We start from the raw sequence: 19,761 nt of genomic DNA on the forward strand, positions 1-19,761 counted from the left end.
ATGCAGTTGGAACAGTATATTCTTTTGGCCACCTTGGGCTGAGTCTGGGATTATAACGCTTCAGAACAGGAGCAACAAATTATCTTGATTCTGCCTAAAAGCCTATAAAATAGTGTAGCCTTTCACCTCATTTCCAAATAAAGTTATCCTGAAAATCCCCAGTCACCACAGCCAAACAAGTGTGGAAAAGACAAATCCTTAAAATGATATTGCCTCCATGTAAGGATTTTAAAATACCTGTAAGGAATTTAAAACAGGAGCTTCTGAAGTAATGAGATTTAATGTCGTGAAACATTGCTTGTCTCCCTATTCTTATTTAAAGATATAAATCTTTAAAAGTGACAGAACAAGTGGAAAAAGCTTTAAAAGCATATCGAAATCCTAGATGTTATAAATAAGGGGATACAGTACAAAAGTAAGAAGGTAATGCTAAAGCTGTTAAAAACACTGGTTAAATGGCAATTAGAATATTATGCCCCATCTTGGGACAAATTACTTTAGGAAAAGCATCAAGCCACAGATCGGGCCCAGAAGAGGTTCATTGACACTATGGGCTAGATTTTCCACTTTTTTTGCATGCTTAATGCCCACTTAACATCCATTTTACCGCTGAAATGATGTATAACGCCCATATATCGCCCATTTAGCCACAAAATGGAAACTGATAGGCATTTTTCTGAAACATATCGCCGAGCGTTACTTTCCCCATGTGCCCAACGCCAGGAAAAAAATAATACCGCCCGGCCACTTTTTTTGGGTGAAATCAGCAGAATGGCCGAAATCAACACCCATAATATCGCCCAGGGTTAGTTTCCACATGGAATTAACGCCGAGATTCAATAATACTGACTGCCTATTTTATTTTGTCATCAAGATTACATTTGCTGAAACTAACGCCCAGATATCGCAGCGCCACTTTCACCACCTCGCACACATATCGCCCACAATATCGTTCGCCCAAAAAAATGCCCGGAAAAAGTGGAACTAATCACAGCATTATGGATGCCATGTTCTACATCGCATGTCGCATCTTTTAAAAGGCTGCTCTGCTTCAATCTCGGGTGAGTTCGGATGTACTTTGGAAGTCTTTGGAGATGACGTGAACATCTGTACAAACATCTTTATCATACTGTGTCTTCATCAGAACATTCATTCTTTGTGACCAATGGAAAACAGAGAGCTATTGCAATGGAGCCTGTCCTTTCTCAGCCTCTTTTGATGACCAATTACATGCTGTAGACTCGAGATGGCCGAAGGTACGCTCCACAGCATTATGCGCCCAATGTAAGACGTGCCAGATGTTACAAGTACAGGGACTTGCCCGAAACCACCTGCCTTCGGAGACAGCGCTTCCACAAGAGGTTATCACTGAGGTATGCCAGCTCATAAGGGGAGATCTGCGGCATGCCAGCATCATCAGTACTGCACTGTCCGTCGAGGTCAAAGTCACTGCGGCACTGTCGTTCTACGCGTCGGGTTCTTTTCAGGCCTCAGCTGGCAACATTTATGGTCTGTCTCAGCATGCCACACATTGCTGCATTAGACAGGTCACTGAAGCCCTGTTTGCACGCAGGAGGGACTTGATCAGGGAGGCACAGACTGAGGACTCGAGGATTCTCCAGAATTGCAAACTTCCCCGAGGTGCAGGGAGCAATAGACTGTACGCACATCGCAATGCGGGCACCTTTTCAGGATTTTAGGAACCGAAAGGGATTCCACTCTTTGAATGTCCAACTCGTTGTCGACCACCAGCAAATTATAATGGCAGCGAATGCTAAATTTCTGGGCAGCATCCATGATGCTCACATCCTGCGTGAGAGCACTGTAACTGACTTGTTTAACAATCAGCCAAAGGTCAATGCTGGATGCTTGGTGACAAAGGATATTGTCTCGCCACCTGGCTGATGACCGCGCCCCCCCCGCTCGACACCCACACCGAAGCAGAGATGCGATACAACGAGAGCCACAGAGCTACTCACAATATCATGGAGAAAACCATTGGCGTGCTTAAGCAAAGCTCTAGCTATCTGGACCACTCAGGAGGCGACCTCCAATACCACCCTGAGCAGGTAGCTCAATTCATGGTGGTGTGCTCCATGTTGCACAACTTGGCTATCAGACGGGGACAAGAATTGCCTGAAGAGTCTGACAGTCCACCTCACCAGAGAGAAAGAGGAAGATGAGGAGGCGGAGGCTGACATCGGCCCAATCAGGCTGACGCTGAAGCCATGCCCCCGCCCCCTGTAGACCGCGTGAAAGGGCCCGTGGTGGCATGATAGTTGCAAGAGCCTTACGTCAGGGGCTCATCAATGAACGCTTTGTCTGAAAGAACATTGGTGTTATTTACAAGACTGACACACTGCTGGGTGTGCAGGTCATACATCAATGGTGGGCATCACCTTGGTGACTGTTAAAGTTTAAGAAGATTGAAGTTAAGTGTTATTATACCCTTTGATGTTTTAGGAAACACCAGCGTGTAACGGTGCAGCTATCTGAGGCAATTCGCAAGAAGGTTTTGTTAAATAAAAAACATTTAAACCGAACATTTGTCTGAAATCATCAGTATTTCTTTAAAAAAACTTCCCCACCCCGCCCCATTCCGCTTCTCCTCTCCACCTCGACTCCTTCCCCTCCTGACTCCAAGCCGCCTGGCCGAGGAGCTCCTCAGGTGATGCTTCATTGTGTGTGTGTGTGTGTGTGTGTGTGTGTGTGTGTGTGTGTGTGTGTGTGTGTGTGTGTGGGGGGGGGGGGGAAATGACAGCCGTACCGCTGCTTGGACGGATAGGGGAGAGGACGGTCCCGAGGTGGGAACGTGCTCCGAGCCAGAAGCAAGATGTTGCTCCTGGCTCTCGTGTCATTGCACCCTTGGGGTGCAGTGCCGCACTCCGGGAGCACTGGGAGCCCTCTGCCACCTGTCCAGGTCCTCCACCATCCCTTCCATGTTATATCTTATTCGTTGGACAAAAACTCAGTGCCAACTATGTTCTTGGTGCTTCGTAGGCTTTTTGCTGATGGTGCATCTCCCTCGTGCCTCCCACAACAGCCAAACAAGCACACAACACAGCCACACAAGCTTTCAGTCCCTCTCAGCTCCCTCTCTCGGTCTCCTCTTCTGCGCATGTCATGATGACCCTTGACCTCCTGAATCGTGGGAATCGAGCGTTGCCATGCCGTTGCAAAGGACGGCGACACTTTATAGAAGGTCAGAGATTTTCCGCTAACGCCCATTTTATATCGCTCGTGGTAACGCCCAATTTCAAAAATGGAGACGAGGTGCTTTGAGAATGGGCGAGAAGCCAGTGATCTGAAAACCCATTTTTACCGTCCACGCCAGAAATAATGCCCACTTTTGGGCGATATGCACAAGAGTGGAAAATCTAGTTCAATATCAGGTACGGGACACTCTAGTTATTAGGAGAGCAAAGAAAGTTGCAAGATTTGATAGAAACGTTCAAAATTCAGAGGCCTTTTAATAAGGTAAGTGGGGTTCAGATCCAGCAGCATCACATAAAGCACTGTCAAGCCTCACTCTATTCCGCCAAAACCGCCCATGATTCCACGAGAGTCAAGATAATTCCCAGCTTCTTTTCTCCGCTATTAATTGCCTCTTTCAATCCCTCTCACCTGTCCCTCCAACCTCACCTCGCACAAGGGGGAGGAATTCATTAATTTATTTGCGACCATCCGTTCAGCTGCCTCAACTGCTTCCCCCTTGCCCATCAAGCCTAACCTCCCTCCAGGCTCCCCCTGCTCTGGTCCTGAACTCACATCTCCACCATTTCTCCTTTATCCCCACATCCTGGCCAAACTCACGTTGTCCACAATGTCCATCCTGCAAACTACTGCCACAACTCTACCTGCATTTCCCCTCCAAAGTCTTGGAACATGGTATTAACTCCCAAAAATCCAGAGTCATCTCTCCGACAACTCCCTGTTTGAATCTCTCCATTGAGGTTTCCACTCCTGTCACAGCACTGAAACATTCCTGAACAATATCACAAATGACATTTTCTGTCCTCGTAACCATGAAGCATTATCTCTCCTCGTCCATTTTATAGCCTTTGTCACAGTGATCACACCATCCTCAACCAATGTGTCTCTTCCAATGTCCAGCTCACTTGCAGACCCCTCACCTGGTTCTGCTCTTACCAAAACGATTATAGCCAGATCGGCTCCAGAAATGGCATCTCTTCCTGTCCCTGCACAATCACCTCCGAAGTCCCTCAAGGAGCTATCTTTGGCCCTTTCCTGACCCATTGGTGACATCATCTGGACACATGGGGGCAACTTCATTTATACACTGATGACACCCAACCCAACCTTGCCCTACATCGCTCAACTCCTCCTCTGCTTGTCTAGATCCATCTGACTAAAGGCCAAAGAGCCACAATTTCCTCATTGGGAAGACCGATGTCATAGTTTTCAGCGCTCAACACAAAGTCGGTACCCTTGCCACTAATTCGATCCCCCTCCATCGCCATTGTCTCCAGCTAATCTTGTTCGCAACCTCTACGTCCTATTTAACTTCAAGCTGAGCCCCTGATCCCATATCCTCACCATCGCAGAGGCTGCCTACTTCCACCTCCATAATGTACACAGTAGTGTAGTGCATATGTTACCCAAGTAATCCAGAGAATGCGAGTTCAAATTCCATCATGGTAGTTTGAGAATTTGAATTCATTTTTTAAAAAATTGGAAATAAAAGACTGATACGAGTAAAACGTGACCACGAAGCTGTTGGATTATCGTAAAATCCAACTGGTTCACCAGGGTCCTTCCCTCGCCTGGCCCATATCTTACTCTAGTCCCACACCATTATGGCTGACACTCAACTTCCCTCTGAAGTGGTCTAGAAAGCCACATAGTTGTATCAAACCACGATACCAAGCACCACCTTCTCACGGCAACTAGAGATGGCTAATAAATGCTGACCTTGCCAGTGACGTCCACATCCCAACAATTATTGTTATATATTTTTTTTAATCACCTGCCTCCGCCCCTCACTTAGCCCATCTGCCACTGATAGCCTCGTCCAAGCCTTTCTCCCCTCCAGACTCAATTATTCCAATGCTTCTCTGGTGGGCCTCCCATCCTCCACTAACTGCAGCTTATCCAAAACTGTAACCCTGATCAGAATTACTTTCTGGATTTCTATGAGCAGACAACAGCCAAGTATGATCACATCTTGTGCACATCTGTTCAGCAAGGGAAGCAAAATGAACAGGTCAGGTAAAACTGAGGTTACGGTCTAATTCTCTGCTACAGTTGCACCTCAACTCAAAAGTACTTAGTAATGCACACAATATCTTAGCATTGATTTATACTGTCCTTGTGACCTCAAAAAAACCACTTAATTACAGATAAATTTGAGGGATTTTTATGCTGTTCTCTCATGTCCAGAGAACTGGATCGAGACTGCCAGAACTCTTTGTACCTGTGATCCTTAATAGCCTTTAGAGAGAAGACTTTGTCTCATCTGTTGGGGCTGAATTTAAAACCACACCGCAGAAGAATGGTTTTCTAAAGCATGATACTCCCTTAACATTTCGTCTGGGAGAACAGACACATGGACTGATAATTCTGTACTGTTGGAAAATGTCCACTTTTTTTCTTTGAATATCACAGCAATAATTGAACATTTTAAACCAATAAGTATCATGCATGTTGCACATTAATACACTTCTATAACCAACAAAAACATGACTTTTGCCAGCAAAAGATGTTAATATTTTTTCAGTCAGAGCTCTTGTTGTGACCCATAAATTTAATGGCTGCAATTTGGGATAAAAATAGTGGTCAGGTAAGATAATATAAATACATCCACGGCCAAATAATTATACAAGTCTTAAATTGAGTCCAGATACAGAAAGAAGAATCTTTGGTGCAGAAAGAAAGATGTCTAAATGTGTGCTCTGTTGAGGCAATTTAAAAAGTTGCACAGAGTAAAAGCTGTTTTCACAGAATAAAATACAGTACAAAAGTATTTGTGCATCGTGTTCTCAGACAGGTTCCAGAGGTGATTCTCCAACAACTTGGCCTGAAATGCAGTAATAAAAGCAACAAGTATTTTGCTTTAGGTTATATACTGTATCAAAGAAAGGCAAGGTGCTCAAAAAAAAACTAAAATACTGCACAGGTTGTGCCTAGCATTTAGGTTGAAAGTACAGGACAGCAGCATTTATTTGTATGTTTTCTACATTAATGGAATCAACTCATGTGAAAATCCTTACTGGCCACCCATCCTCCTCACTCTAAAGTTCAGCTCATCTAAAACTCTGCTGCTCATATCCTAACGTACACCTAGTCCTGCTCACCCATCGCCCTGATCATTGGCTGCTGGTCACCCATCGCATAAATTAAAAATTTGCTCCACCTCTGGCAGCTGTGCCTTCAGCTACCTTGGCCCCATGCTTTGGAATTTCATACCCAAACCCCTTGCCTCACCACCTTTATCTCTTCCTTTAAGACCCTCCTTAAAACATACATCTTCAAGCAAGATCTTGGTCACACCTCCAAAACTCTTCAATAGCTCAACATGTGGGTTTTTCCCCTTCAGTCCTGGAGAATTTTTCAACATGAAGACTTTTCTTACCTATTTACAATCCAAGTGCCAATAGACATCTTATCTATTGTCCAAAACATTTCATACCATTTTAGCACAAATTTAATTTTGACAGTTTACAAAATGCACTTGAATTTCACAATGAAAGACTTAAAAGATTTCCTTCATTAATATATTGAAAGTTTACTTGGGGGTTGGGTTATGTTTTTTTTCCAGGGACACGCCAAGATACTTGGGAGGAGCCCCAGGAATATGTAGGCAGCTCTGGTCATAGGAGTTATTAGGATCAGAGAGGACCCAAGGACCATTTTCTGCGGAAATCGGGGTTGTTCTGCATGACTAAGTACACTGGTGGCATTTCAGAGCAGGCAGAATAGTTGTCATCATTCTCCCACTGCTCTATATTCTCTCATGCTTGCAAAATGATGCGTAACACAGGGAATAGAACTAACTTCAGACAAATGGGCAAAACCAAAAAAGGAGATGAAAGTGAAAGAAAGCTTTGACAACGGCTTGATATTACAACTTTTAGCATACAGTGGCTGGATCACCGCATTCCAGTGGTTACGACTAATAGTTAAAGGCTGTGCCTCAGCCAGTCCCTCCTCCCATTCTGTGTGGGCAGAAAGCTGACAAAAGCTGAGACTGGGGAGGTTAGAGAGAAATATATTGGGGAATCCTCTTCAAGAGTACATGTTAAAGGCTTGGTTTGTTTAACTAAAATCTATTGGAGCTTTTGAAAAAATTAACAGTAGTGTACTTTTCAAGCAATGAAAACCTAAATTCCACAAAACCTACATTTATAACGACAATTTGAAACTCCGGCTCCAGCAGCTAATTCCACTTGTATATTTTTCTGATAGACTACTAATTCACTTGCATGGTTCCACATAGCAGCAGCATGACAACAAACTGCACATCTGGCGCTGAATGAAGAATGCTATTCATGCCAGCCAACACTAATTGCTTAGGTTTCTAGCAGTTTCTGCAGATCACACTACCCAGTATTCCTCCCAATAAATTACCATGACCTTCTGGAACTTGCGCCTCAGCTCCACATCCCTTACTGATCAAACTTCACATCCCAATGAAGTCATCGGATTAGAATTCTACTAAAAAATCAGCACCTCGAGTTGGAGAGAGATTAAAATAACTGAAGTCTTGAAATTTTTAGTATTTCCAAATTCCAGCCTAAAAGAATGCTCTCCTTTTCTTAATTTGACTTGCAGTTAAGAAAGCAAGCACCTTTACATAGCGACTTTCACAACCTCAGGACCTCCCAAAGCGCTTTACAAAGTACAGGTACTGTACTTTTGAAGTGTAGTCACTGTTGTAATGTAGGAAGCGCAGCACCAATTTGCGCACACAGCAAGCTCCCACCAGCAGTAATGTGATAATGACCAGATAATCTATTTTAGTGATGTTGGTTGAGGGATAAATATTGGTAGGGCACCAGGAAGAACGCTTCCATGAATACTGCCATGGGATCTTTAACATCCACCCGACAGAGCAGATGGGGCCTCGGTTTCAAGTCTCATCTGAAAGATAGTGCAGTGTGTTATGTATTTAACCCCTTGTAATCTACATCACACCTGACCACCAGAGGGCCTACCTGTTGGGAGTCCCAAGGAATCCCAGCATCCCTTGGGAGCACAGTACTTAAGCAGGCCACCCACGAGGTACCTGCACTCTGGAATCTTAATAAAAGGAGCTAAGGTTTATTAAGACACACTGTACTCAGTCTGACCATTTACTGGGGCCAAGTTTCAGCCTGAGTTGCTCCTGTTTTTTTGGAGCAACTAGTTTAGAATGGAGTATCTTAGAAATTGCAATTCTCGGAATTTAGTTTGCTCCAGTTCCAGTCAGTTAGAACAGTTTCAGTTCGGAACAGATATTTTTTTTCCAAAAGGGGGCGTGTCCGGCCACTTACGCCCGTTTTGAAAGTTTAGGCGAAAACTTACTCCAAACTAACTTAGAATGGAGTAAGTGTAGATTTTTGTATGCTCAAAAAACCTTGTCTACACTTAGAAAATCAGGCATAGGTTACAAATCAGGCATAGGGAAGGGGGGGGGGGGAGAAAGGGAAGTTTACAAACATTAAACACTTCAGTTTTACAAATAGAGCCATCATCAATAATAAATACAACAATAAATCAAAAAATAAATAAATAAATAAAAATTATTTAAAAAAAAAAATCAACAAATAAAACATTTTCTACTTACCGACTGAAGCACCGGGAGCCCTCCAACAGTGTGTCTCCCTCACTCTGTCGGTCAGTGTCTGTGCTTCTGACAGGGAGGGGAGGGAGAAGGGGTGTGAGGGGGGGGAAGGGGAGGGAGGGAAGGGAAGGGAGGGAAGGGGGAAGGGGGGAGGGGAGGGAGAAGGGGGGGGAGGGGAGGGAGATGGGGGGGAGGGGAAGAGAGATGGGGGGGGGGGGAGGGGAGAGAGATGGGGGGAGGAGGGAGATGGGGGGGGGAGGGGAGGGAGATGGGGGGGGGAGGGGAGGGAGATGGGGGAGGGGAGGGAGAGAGATGGGGGGGGGAGGGAAGGGAGATGGGGGGGGGGAGGGAAGGGAGATGGGGGGGGGAGGGAAGGGAGATGGGGGGGGGAGGGGAGGGAGATGGGGGGGGAGGGGAGGGAGATGGGGGGGAGGGGAGGGAGATGGGGGGGGGAGGGGAGGGAGATGGGGGGGGGAGGGGAGGGAGATGGGGGGGGAGGGGAGGGAGAAGGAGGGAGATGGTGAGGGCGAAGGAGGGAGAGGGGAGGGAGATGGGGGGAGGGGAGGGAGATGGGGGGGGAGGGGAGGGAGAAGGAGGGAGATGGTGAGGGCGAAGGAGGGAGAGGGGAGGGAGATGGGGGGAGGGGAGGGAGATGGGGGGGGAAGGGGAGGGAGATGGGGGGGGAAGGGGAGGGAGATGGGGGGGAAGGGGAGGGAGATGGGGGGGGGAAGGGGAGGGAGATGGGGGGGAGGGGAGGGAGGGGAGGGAGATGGGGGGGGAGGGGAGGGAGATGAGGGGGGGAGGGGAGGGAGATGGGGGGGGGGAGGGGAGGGAGGAGGGGAGGGAGATGGGGGGGGAGGGGAGGGGAGGGGAGGGGAAAGGAGGGCAGGGGAGGGAGAAGGGGGGGGCAAGGGAGGTGGAGGGAGGAGAAGGGGGGGGCAAGGGAGGTGGAGGGAGGAGAAGGGGGGGGCAAGGGAGGGGGAGGGAGGAGAAGGGGGGGTGTGGAGGGGGAGGGAGGAGAAGGGGGGGTGTGGAGGGGGAGGGAGGAGGAGGGAGGAGAAGGGGGGGTGTGGAGGGGGAGGGAGGAGAAGGGGGGGTGTGGAGGGGGAGGGAGGAGAAGGGGGGGTGTGGAGGGGGAGGGAGGAGAAGGGGGGGTGTGGAGGGGGAGGGAGGAGAAGGGGGGGTGTGGAGGGGGAGGGAGGAGAAGGGGGGGTGTGGAGGGGGAGGGAGGAGAAGGGGGGGTGTGGAGGGGGAGGGAGGAGAAGGGGGGGTGTGGAGGGGGAGGGAGGAGAAGGGGGGGTGTGGAGGGGGAGGGAGGAGAAGGGGGGGTGTGGAGGGAGGAGAAGGGGGGGTGTGGAGGGAGGAGAAGGGGGGGTGTGGAGGGAGGAGAAGGGGGGGTGTGGAGGGAGGAGAAGGGGGGGTGTGGAGGGAGGAGAAGGGGGGGTGTGGAGGGAGGAGAAGGGGGGGTGTGGAGGGAGGAGAAGGGGGGGTGTGGAGGGAGGAGAAGGGGGGGTGTGGAGGGAGGAGAAGGGGGGTGTGGAGGGAGGAGAAGGGGGGGTGTGGAGGGAGGAGAAGGGGGGGGGGGGTGTGGAGGGAGGAGAAGGGGGGGGGGTGTGGAGGGAGGAGAAGGGAAGGTGTGGAGGGAGGAGAAGGGGGGGTGTGGAGGGAGGAGAAGGGGGGGGTGTGGAGGGAGGAGAAGGGGGGGGTGTGGAGGGAGGAGAAGGGGGGGGTGTGGAGGGAGGAGAAGGGGGGGTGGAGGGAGGAAAAGGGGGGGGGTGGAGGGAGGAAAAGGGGGGGGGTGGAGGGAGGAAAAGGGGGGGGGTGGAGGGAGGAGAAGGGGGGGGGTGGAGGGAGGAGAAGGGGGGGGGGAGGTGGAGGGAGGGAGGAGAAGGGAGGAGAGGGAGGCTGAACTGGCCGGGCCCAAGACTTGATTTAAAAGGTAGGTGGGCCAGGGGTCGGGTCGGGTCGGGTCCAGTCCAGGGGCTGGGGGAGGAGCGCGGGTCGGGTCCGGGGGCGGCGAGCGGAGAAGAGTGGGAGTCTGTTCGGCTCGTGGGGAGGGGTGGGAGAGCAGGAGTTGAGTCGGGTCGGGAGGAAGCAGGAGCTGGGCGTGGGAGGTGCAGCCTGATCCACGCAGCCCCAGTGAGGCCATTCGGCCAGGGCTAGGGGCTGCGTGCTTCGGGCCCCTCCCACACAGTTTTGGGCGCCTGGAGCTGCTGCACATGCGCGCTCATGTGCAGAGGTCCGGCACTGTTTTCAGCGCAGGGACCTGGCTCCGCCCCCCACAGCTCGTGCTGCGTCGCGCCCAGCTCCAGAGGACCTGCAGGGAGCCGGAGTATTTTTTTAGGCGCACTTTGTGGCGCGAAAAACGGGCTTCCAGGTCGGGGCTGCGCCGTTCTCGGCACGGCCCGAAACTTGGGCCCATTATGAGTGTAACACAGTGCTCCCTCAGAACTGCTATGTGGTGTCAGCCTTGGTTTCGTGCTCAAGTTCCTGGAGTGGGCTTGAACCCACAACCTACTGACTCAGACAAGAGTCAGAATTCACGCAGGTGCGTAAAAGTTTCTCCTTTTCCAAGAGCCATCTTGAACAAAAGTAAAATGAGAATCAATTGTACAGCACATTGGGCTGGATTTGCGGTTCTGCTTATTTCGGGGCAGGAGTGTTTGCGTCTGGAAACAGTTTGCGCCTCAGCCAGCAAAATTAATCAGTGGCGCCGTGAGTATAGGGCGGAGCGCTAAGGGAGGCGTTACACACCTCTTTTAGGGCGCTAGGTCAGCTGAGTAAGTGAAAATCCTTAGCTAAACAGTCGGCCTAAGAGAGGCCAGAGAGGAAAAAAAACTGGGATAAAACCCAGCAAAAATATTCCCATTAAATAACTCACGCCACCACAACATAAATTGCAACAAAAAAAATAATCACACGTATCTGAGGTCGACATTACCTACCTCAGTACGGCCGCTACAGCTTGGACTGCCAGCTTTCACAAGTGGTCCCAGCAGGGCGCTCTAGGGAGCGCTACGGATCGGGCGGCAGCGAAAAATCGAGCCGGTGTCACAACCAGGGGCGTTTGCACACCGGCTCACCTATTCCAAGCGGTCATGCTCCCCGCCCTGTCGAAACCGGCATCAAAAGTCCCAGCGGGGCGCTGGAAGCTAGCCGCCCGCCCACAAGTGTTTACCGCTGGGGCGCTAACAGGGGTGACAGAAGATCAAAAATCCAGCCCCTTGTGTACAATATACTCCATAAATCGATATAATTTTTATAAAGCCAACATAAAAAGGGTACTTTAGAAATCAGAATCACAACCATTTCCTGGTTTTGAGATTTAAGATTTAAGATATGCTACCTCATTGCGATAATTGAATTGTACTGCAACAACTACAGCTGTCTTGAAGCTGCAAAGGAGTTATGTCAGATTTCACAATTTTCCACAAAATTTTCAAGAAAAGAATTTCTCATCCTCTTTCCCCATAGGCCCCTGCACTACCATTTCCCATTTCATGGAGGTGAACTGGCACAAGTGAAGATGTGCACGAAAGCAGTCTGTATTGGACGCCATATCCCAATTAATGAAATCTTGTCACAAAGGCATTTGCAAGTGTATGTCCTATCAATGTCTTATGTAACTAAGCCACTGTCTATGGAAACTTGATGCATAATGTTGCTACCAGAGACTTGAAGCACGAAGAGATTACATTTTACAGTCCTTTAGAGTGATTTATAATTTTAAAAATTCTCGGACTGAGGGAGTTGCTGGCAAGGCCGGCATTTATTGCTAATCCCTAGTTGCCCTCAAGGTAGTGGTGGTGGGCCGCCTTCTTGAATCGCTGCAGTCCTCAACAACACTCAAGATCAACACCATCCAGGACAAAGCAGCCCGCTTGATCGGCACACCAGCCACCACCTTCAACATTCACTCCCTCCACCACCAGCGCACCGTGGCTGCAGTGTGTACCATCTACAAGATGCACTGCAGTAACTCGCCACAGCTTTTTCGACAGCACCTCCTAAACCCGCGATCACTACCACCTAGAAAGACAAGGGCAGCAGGCGCATGGGAGCATCATCATCTGCAAGTTCCCCTCCAAGTTACACACCATCCTGACCTGGAAATATATCGGCCGTTCCTTCATCGTCGTCGGTCAAAATCCTGGAACACCCTCCCTAACAGCACTGTGGGAGTACCTTCACCACACGGACTGCAGAGTTCAAGGTGGCGGCTCACCACCACCTTCACAAGGGCAATTAATTCTGGCCTTGCCAGAGATTCCCACATCCAGGAACAAATTTTTTAAAAGTCTGTGTGGTGAAGGTGATCCCACAATGCTGTTAGGTAGGAAGTTCCAGAATTTTGACCCAGAGACAATGAAGTGACGGCAATGTATGTCTAGTCAGGATGCCGTGCGACTTGGATGGGGAACTTGGAGGTGATGGTGATCCCATGCACCGGATGCCCTTATCATTCTAGATGTTGGCAATTGTGGGTTTGGGAGGTGCTGATTAAGAAGCCTTGGAGAGTTGCTGCAGTGCATCCAGTCGATAGTACACGACAGCCATGCTGCGCCGGTAGTGGAGGGCATGGATGTTTAAGCCAGTGTGTGAGGTGCCAATCAAGCAAACTAATTTACTCCACTATTAAACATTTCCAGCAGCATTAATTGGAACCTCAGTATTTTCTACCTACCCATTTGAGTAATGGATGTCTCCTTTGCATTAGAACTTGTTTCTTCCACTTCTACATCTTTGTAAGAGCAAATTTCACCATAGTAGAGTGCAATACCAAGCTGAATTATACGGATAAGCATAGGAAGTTGTTGGTCTGTGATGGAGAGTTTCAAACTTTCAACAAGTGCCTGGATCTGTAGAATGAAAAAAAATAGAAATTAAATTATTTCTATTTTATTTTGAAAGTCTTACATTATTCGGTACAATTAACAGGCTGGGATACAATTAGACGAATGTCAAATTCAAATCAATTCAATAGAAATTGCTTCATCCATATCCTCTATTCTGCCCATTTACACTGCAATACGGCATTTAATTTTTTTTACACTGCAACAATTTAAATTCAGAAGATAGATACATTTGGTCCATCTGAACTTGTCTATTCAGAAAGATTCAAAAGTTCTACATCACAGATTCTAACTAACTACTTCTGAAATGATTTCGGGATTTTTGGCGGTAATACTTTATTCCATGCATTATTCTGCATATGAAAAGTTTCTTGACATCATTTCTAAATTTGCCTTTACCAGTTTTAAACTGTCCTACACTCACAATTTAAGTTGAAGTATTTTTCGGAATTCAAAATTATTTTTACTCAATACTTCATGTTTCTACCTCGAGACTGTGTTCAGGAATAGCTGATATGATGGAGAAAATAAATATTTTACACACCCTATATTTATAATTTTTTTTTAAAAAGTTGTTTCCAGCAAGAGAAAAGGGATCGTTTCTGACTAAGGGAACAAGTTTGCAGCTGCCTACATTCAGCTGAGGGAGGAGGAGGAAGACATTGCAGTAATTGGAGATTTGCTGAGGTTTGAAGAAGTGAAGTTCAGGTGACCTTTTGGTCAAAGCAGTCTCCCATTTCAAAGAGAAAAATAGACAGAAAATCTCAATTTTCTGGGCTGTATTTAAATCCTCTAGTTGAGTTCCCTTCTGTGACATCACCTGATATGGAGCATCCCCTTGCCTCTTTGATAAATTACACTGGAAGTGGGGATTCAAGGTCACCAATTTTGTTTTTTTATTCATTTCTGGGATGCGAATGCCGCTGGGAAGGCCAGCATTTATTGCCCATCACTAATTGCCCTCGAGAAGTTGCTGCTGTGCTGCCTTCTTGAACCGCTGCAGTCCGTGTGGTGAAGGTACTCCCACAGTCCTGTTAGGGAGGGAGTTCCAGAATTTTGACCCAGTGACGATGAAGGAACGGCTGATATATTTCCAACTCAGGGTGGTGTGTGACATGGAGGGGAGCTTGCAAGTGGTGGTGTTCCCATGCGCCTGCTGCCCTTGTCCTTCTGGATGGTAGAGGTCGCGGGTTTGGGAGGTGCTGCCAAAGAAGGATTGGCGAGTTGTTGCAGTGCATCTTGTAGATGATTCACTCCCTCCACCGTGGCTGCAGTGTGTAAGTTTAAGGTGATGAATGGGGTGCCAATCAAGCGGTTCGGTTTGTCCTGGGTGGTAGCGCGCTTCGAGTTTTTGGAGCTGCACTCATCCAGGTAGGCGGAGTGTATGACTCAACAAGTTTCACAAGTAACTGGCTGAGTATACACACAACGTCCCAGGTACAAACTCGAATCTGTGCGGATCTCAGCAGAGGAAGTAATGGAACTGCTACAGTTGGCCTCCTCACCCCAGAAGAAAACTCAAGGCAGAATTTCTGCTCACTATCTAGCAACCACTTCTGGAAATGCATGTGCAGACGTTGGGTAAGGAGAGTATCGGGCTCAGCTGTAATGCCATCGGTAATCAAAATGACTGCCACATGACATACCACAATAAGTTGCAGGGTTGTGGGGGGGGGGGGGGGGGGGGGGTGTCGCGGGCTGGATTGCTCTTCGGGGGAGCCGGCGTGGACTCGATGGACCGAATGGCGGCCTTCTGTGCTGTACTATTCTATGACTCATATTAATAATGGCCACTTGGGCAAGCTGCCAGAGAACAATACCCAAGCAAAGAATCAACACCATCGACAGAGGATTGGTGCAGAATGGAGGGGAGACAATTGATGAGGGAACACAACATGGAGGTAGGACTCTGGACAGGGATAGATAGAGATAGAGATAGAGATAGAGATAGAGATAGAGATAGAGATAGAGATAGAGATAGAGATAGAGATAGAGATAGAGATAGAGATAGAGATAGAGATAGAGATAGAGATAGAGATAGAGATAGAGATAGAGATAGATAGAAAGATAGATAGATAGATAGATAGATAGATAGATAGAAAGATAGATAGATAGAAAGATAGATAGAAAGATAGATAGAAAGGATTGGGAGAGATGGATAGCACTAAAGCAAGAAATAGTAAGGTATTCGGTGGGGTCAGACTAAAAGAGAACACAGGATGGTCTAAGATAGGTTTACAGTCTATGTCTGTGAACACACGAAGCATAGTAAAAAAGATTGGTGAGCTGCAGGTGCAAATAGCCACATGGGAATATGATGTTGTGGCAATAACAGAAACCTGGTTCAAAAAGGGGGAACAATTGGGTATTAAATATTCCTGGATATCGGGTGTTCAGGAACGATTGGGAAAGAAAGCTAGGATTTGGTGCAGCAGTATTGGTTAAGGAAAATGTTACAGTGCTAGAGAGAGAGGATGTCCTGGAGGGGTCAAGGACAGAATCTATATGGCTAGAGTTAAGAAATAATCGAGGTGCCATTACACCTCCAGGCCACCAGCTAGTGGGAAAAATATGGAGGAGCAAATTTGCAGAAAAATTACAGAGAGATGGAAGAACTATAGAGTAGTAATATTGGGGGACTTCAACTATCCTAATATAGACTGGGAACGCAAGAGTGTTAAGGTCAAAGAAGGGGAAAAATTTCTGAAGTGTGTCCAGGAGAGCTTTCTTGATCAGGATGTTTCCGGCCCAATGAGGAAGAAGGCATTGCTGAATCTGGTTCTGGGGAATGAGGTGGGTCAAGTGGAGCACGTGTCAGTAGGTGAACATTTAGGGAATAGTAATCATAATATCATAAGGTTTAGATTAGTTATGGAAAAAGACAGGGAGCAATGTCGAGTAAAAATACTTAATTGGAGAAAGGTCAATTTCAGTGTGTTGAGAATGGATTTGGCCTAAAGAAATCAGAATCAAAGATCGGCAGGCAAAACTATCATGGAACAATGGGCTGCCTTGAAAGAGGAAATAGTTTGGGTACAGTCGAGGTAAATTTCCACTCGGGGGAAATGTAGGCTAACTAAAGTCAGAGCTCCTTGGAAGACAAGAGATAGAGAGCAAGATGAAGCAGAAAAAGGGCACGTATGACAGATGTCTGGTCAAGAATACATCTGAGAATCAGGCTAAATATAGAAAGTTCAGAGGAGGTGAAAAAGAAAATGAGGGGCAAAGAGAGGTTATGAGAATAGAATGGCAGCTAACATAAAAGGCAATCCAAAAGTCTTCTATAGGCATATAGTAGTAAGAGGAGGGGTGGGGTCAATTCTGGACCATAAAGGAGACCTATGCATGGAGGCAGAGGGTATGGCTGAGGTATAAATGAGTCATCATCATCGGCAGTCCCTCGAAATGAGGATGACTTGCTTCCACACCAAAAATGGATGAGTTCACAGGTGTTTCAATGAAGGACCTAATATTCCAGATCCCGAACTACATCCTCAAGGGTGAAAGATGCCTGTGCGTGGATTTTTTTTTTTTTTAAAACGTGTGATGACCGTTGCACACCAGCCACCACACGGGCTTGATAGAGCTCGGTCTTGGTCCAGTGGCAAGGGTTATCCAAGACGACTGGAGACCTGCTCTGCAGCTGTCTTCACCAATGAAGATGCTGTCATAAGACATAGTAAAGGAGGAGGTCGAGGAGATGCTGTATGGGATAAGAATTGATAAAGACGAGGTACTAGAAAGGCTGGCTGTACTTAAAGTAGATAAATCACCAGGACTGGTTGCATCCTAGGAAGCTGAAGGGAGTGAAGGAAGAAATCGCGGAGGTGTGGCCATAATCTTCCAAACTTTCTTAGGAACAGGGGTGGTGCCAGAGGACTGGAGAATTGCATATGAAAAAGGGTGTAACGATAAACCCAACAACTATAGGCCAGACAGTTTAACATCGGTAGTGGGGAAGCTTTTAGAAAAAAATCAGGGACAAAATTAGCAGTCACTACGACAAATGTGGATTCATTAAGGAAAGCCAGCACAGATTTGTTAAAGGCAAATCGTGTTTAACTAACTTGATCGAGTTTTTTGATGAGGCAACAGAGAAGGTTGATGAGAGCAATGCAGTTGACGTGATGTACATGGATTTCCAAAAAGGCATTTGACAAAGTGCCACATAACAGGCTTGCCAGCAAAGTTGAAGCCCAAGGAATGAAAGGGACAGTGGCAGCATGGATACAAAATGGGCTCAGTGATAAGAAACAGAGTAGTGGTGAACGGTTATTTTTTGGACTGGAGGAAGGTATACACTGGTATTCCAAAGGGGTTGGTGCTAGGAACACTGCTTTTCTCGATATATATTAGTGCCTTGGATGTGGGTGTACAAGGCACAATTTCAAAATTTGCAGGTGACAAAACTTGGAAGTATAGTGAACAGTGAGGAGGATAGTGATAGACTTCAAGAGGACAGAGACAAGCTGGTGAAATGGGTGGACCCGTGGCAGATGAAATTTAATGCAGAAAAGTGCAAAATGATACATTTTGGTAGAATGAGATGATGAAATATAAACGAAAGGGTACAACCCTAAAGGGGGTGCATGAACAGAGAGACCTGGGGGTATATGTGCACAAATCATTTCAGGTGCAGGACAGGTTGAGAAAGAGGTTAAAAAAAGCTTACAGGATCCTGGGATTCAGGAATAGAGATATAGAGTACAAAAACGTGGAAATTATGATGGACCTGTATAAAACACTGATTCGGCCTCAACTGGAGTATTATGTCCAATTCTGGTCACCGCATTTTAGGAAGGAAGTGATGGCCTTAAACGAGGGTGCAGAAAAGAATTACGAAAATTATTCCAAGAACGTAACTTCAGTTACATGGATAGACTGGAGAAACTGGGACAGTGGAGCAGAGAAGAATGAGAGGAGATTTGATCGAGGTGTTCAAAATTATGAGGGGTCTGGACATAGTAGAGAGAAACCGTTCCCATTGGCAAAAGGGTCGAGAACCAGAGGACACAAATTTAAGGTGATTGGCCAAAGAACCAAAGGCGACACAAGAAAAAACCTTTCTACACAGCGAGTGGTTGGGATCTGGTATGCACTGGTGGTGGGGGCAGACGCAATCACAGCTTTTAAAAGGAAGTTGGATAAGTACCTGGAAGAAATTAATTTGCAGGACTACAGGGAAAGGGCAGGGGAGTCGGACTAGCTAAGGTGCTCTTGGAGAGCCGGCATGGGCTCGTATGTACAGAATCCTCATAAGCATGAATGGGAATACCTGTACCCCCAAAAGTATGTGTACATATCAAATTTAAAAAAATTTTAACTTTACATATTTAAAATTAATTAAAATGCCATTTAACTAAATACTTAAAACAAAAATGTAATTTTTGAAAAATAAATGTAAATGTTTTCAAGGGGCTAAAAATAACCTCACCTTCTTGTATAGGCTTTTTATTGTTTAAATGATTGGAAAAAAAGTTATGTTCATTTAAACTCTTACACTGGTAAAAGCAGGTCTCACACCTGCTTTTACCAGGCGTAAGAATTTCACGGGCATTCACTGGACAGAAGTTGGGTAAATAGCCCAACTCTCTGCCTGCGGATGCCCTTTTCCCAGGGATGCAGATGATGCGTCAAGAAGCATAGAAACATAGAAAATAGCTGCAGGAGTAGGCCATTCGGCCCTTCGGCCCTTCAAGCCTTCAACCACCATTCCATAAGATCATGGCTGATCATTCTCCTCAGTACCCCTTTCCTCTTTCTCTCCATACCCCTTGATCCCTTTAGCCGTAAGGGCCTTATCTAACTCCCCCTTGAATACATCCAATGAACTGGCATCAACAACTCTCTGCGGCAGGGAATTCCATAGGTTAACAACTCTCTGAGTGAAGAAGTTTCTCCTCATCTCAGTCCTAAATGGCTCAGCCATTCTAGACAGATCGCAAGTTCCGGATTTTCGTGCATGCACTTCGTTCGCGAAAACCCGAAACTTGCACCATCCTTACGGGCACGTGCACACCTCATACACGCTTGTAGGGACTGCAAATTACAGGCCAACATCTTTTAAAAATGGATCAATATGTGGTAATTTATAGCCCAAGCCAGAATCTTGTCTTGTCTCAGCTG

The 19,761-nt window shown here is 47.1% G+C and overlaps 1 protein-coding gene across 9 annotated transcripts in view; it reads right to left on the bottom strand.

Annotated features, from left to right (window-relative positions):
• Positions 1-19,761, bottom strand: part of LOC139277917 (intermembrane lipid transfer protein VPS13B-like) — a 1,209,249-nt gene that overhangs the window by 1,084,510 nt on the left and 104,978 nt on the right. For all 9 annotated transcript variants that reach the window (XM_070896555.1, XM_070896554.1, XM_070896561.1 and 6 more), the window contains exon 7: positions 13,467-13,641. In XM_070896555.1, the coding sequence (XP_070752656.1) occupies positions 13,467-13,641 (175 nt within the window). The remainder of the gene's footprint in view (positions 1-13,466; positions 13,642-19,761) is intronic.

The sequence above is a fragment of the Pristiophorus japonicus genome, chromosome 1 (genome assembly GCF_044704955.1).
Source record: "Pristiophorus japonicus isolate sPriJap1 chromosome 1, sPriJap1.hap1, whole genome shotgun sequence".
In the NCBI taxonomy this organism is placed as follows: Eukaryota; Metazoa; Chordata; class Chondrichthyes; family Pristiophoridae; genus Pristiophorus; species Pristiophorus japonicus.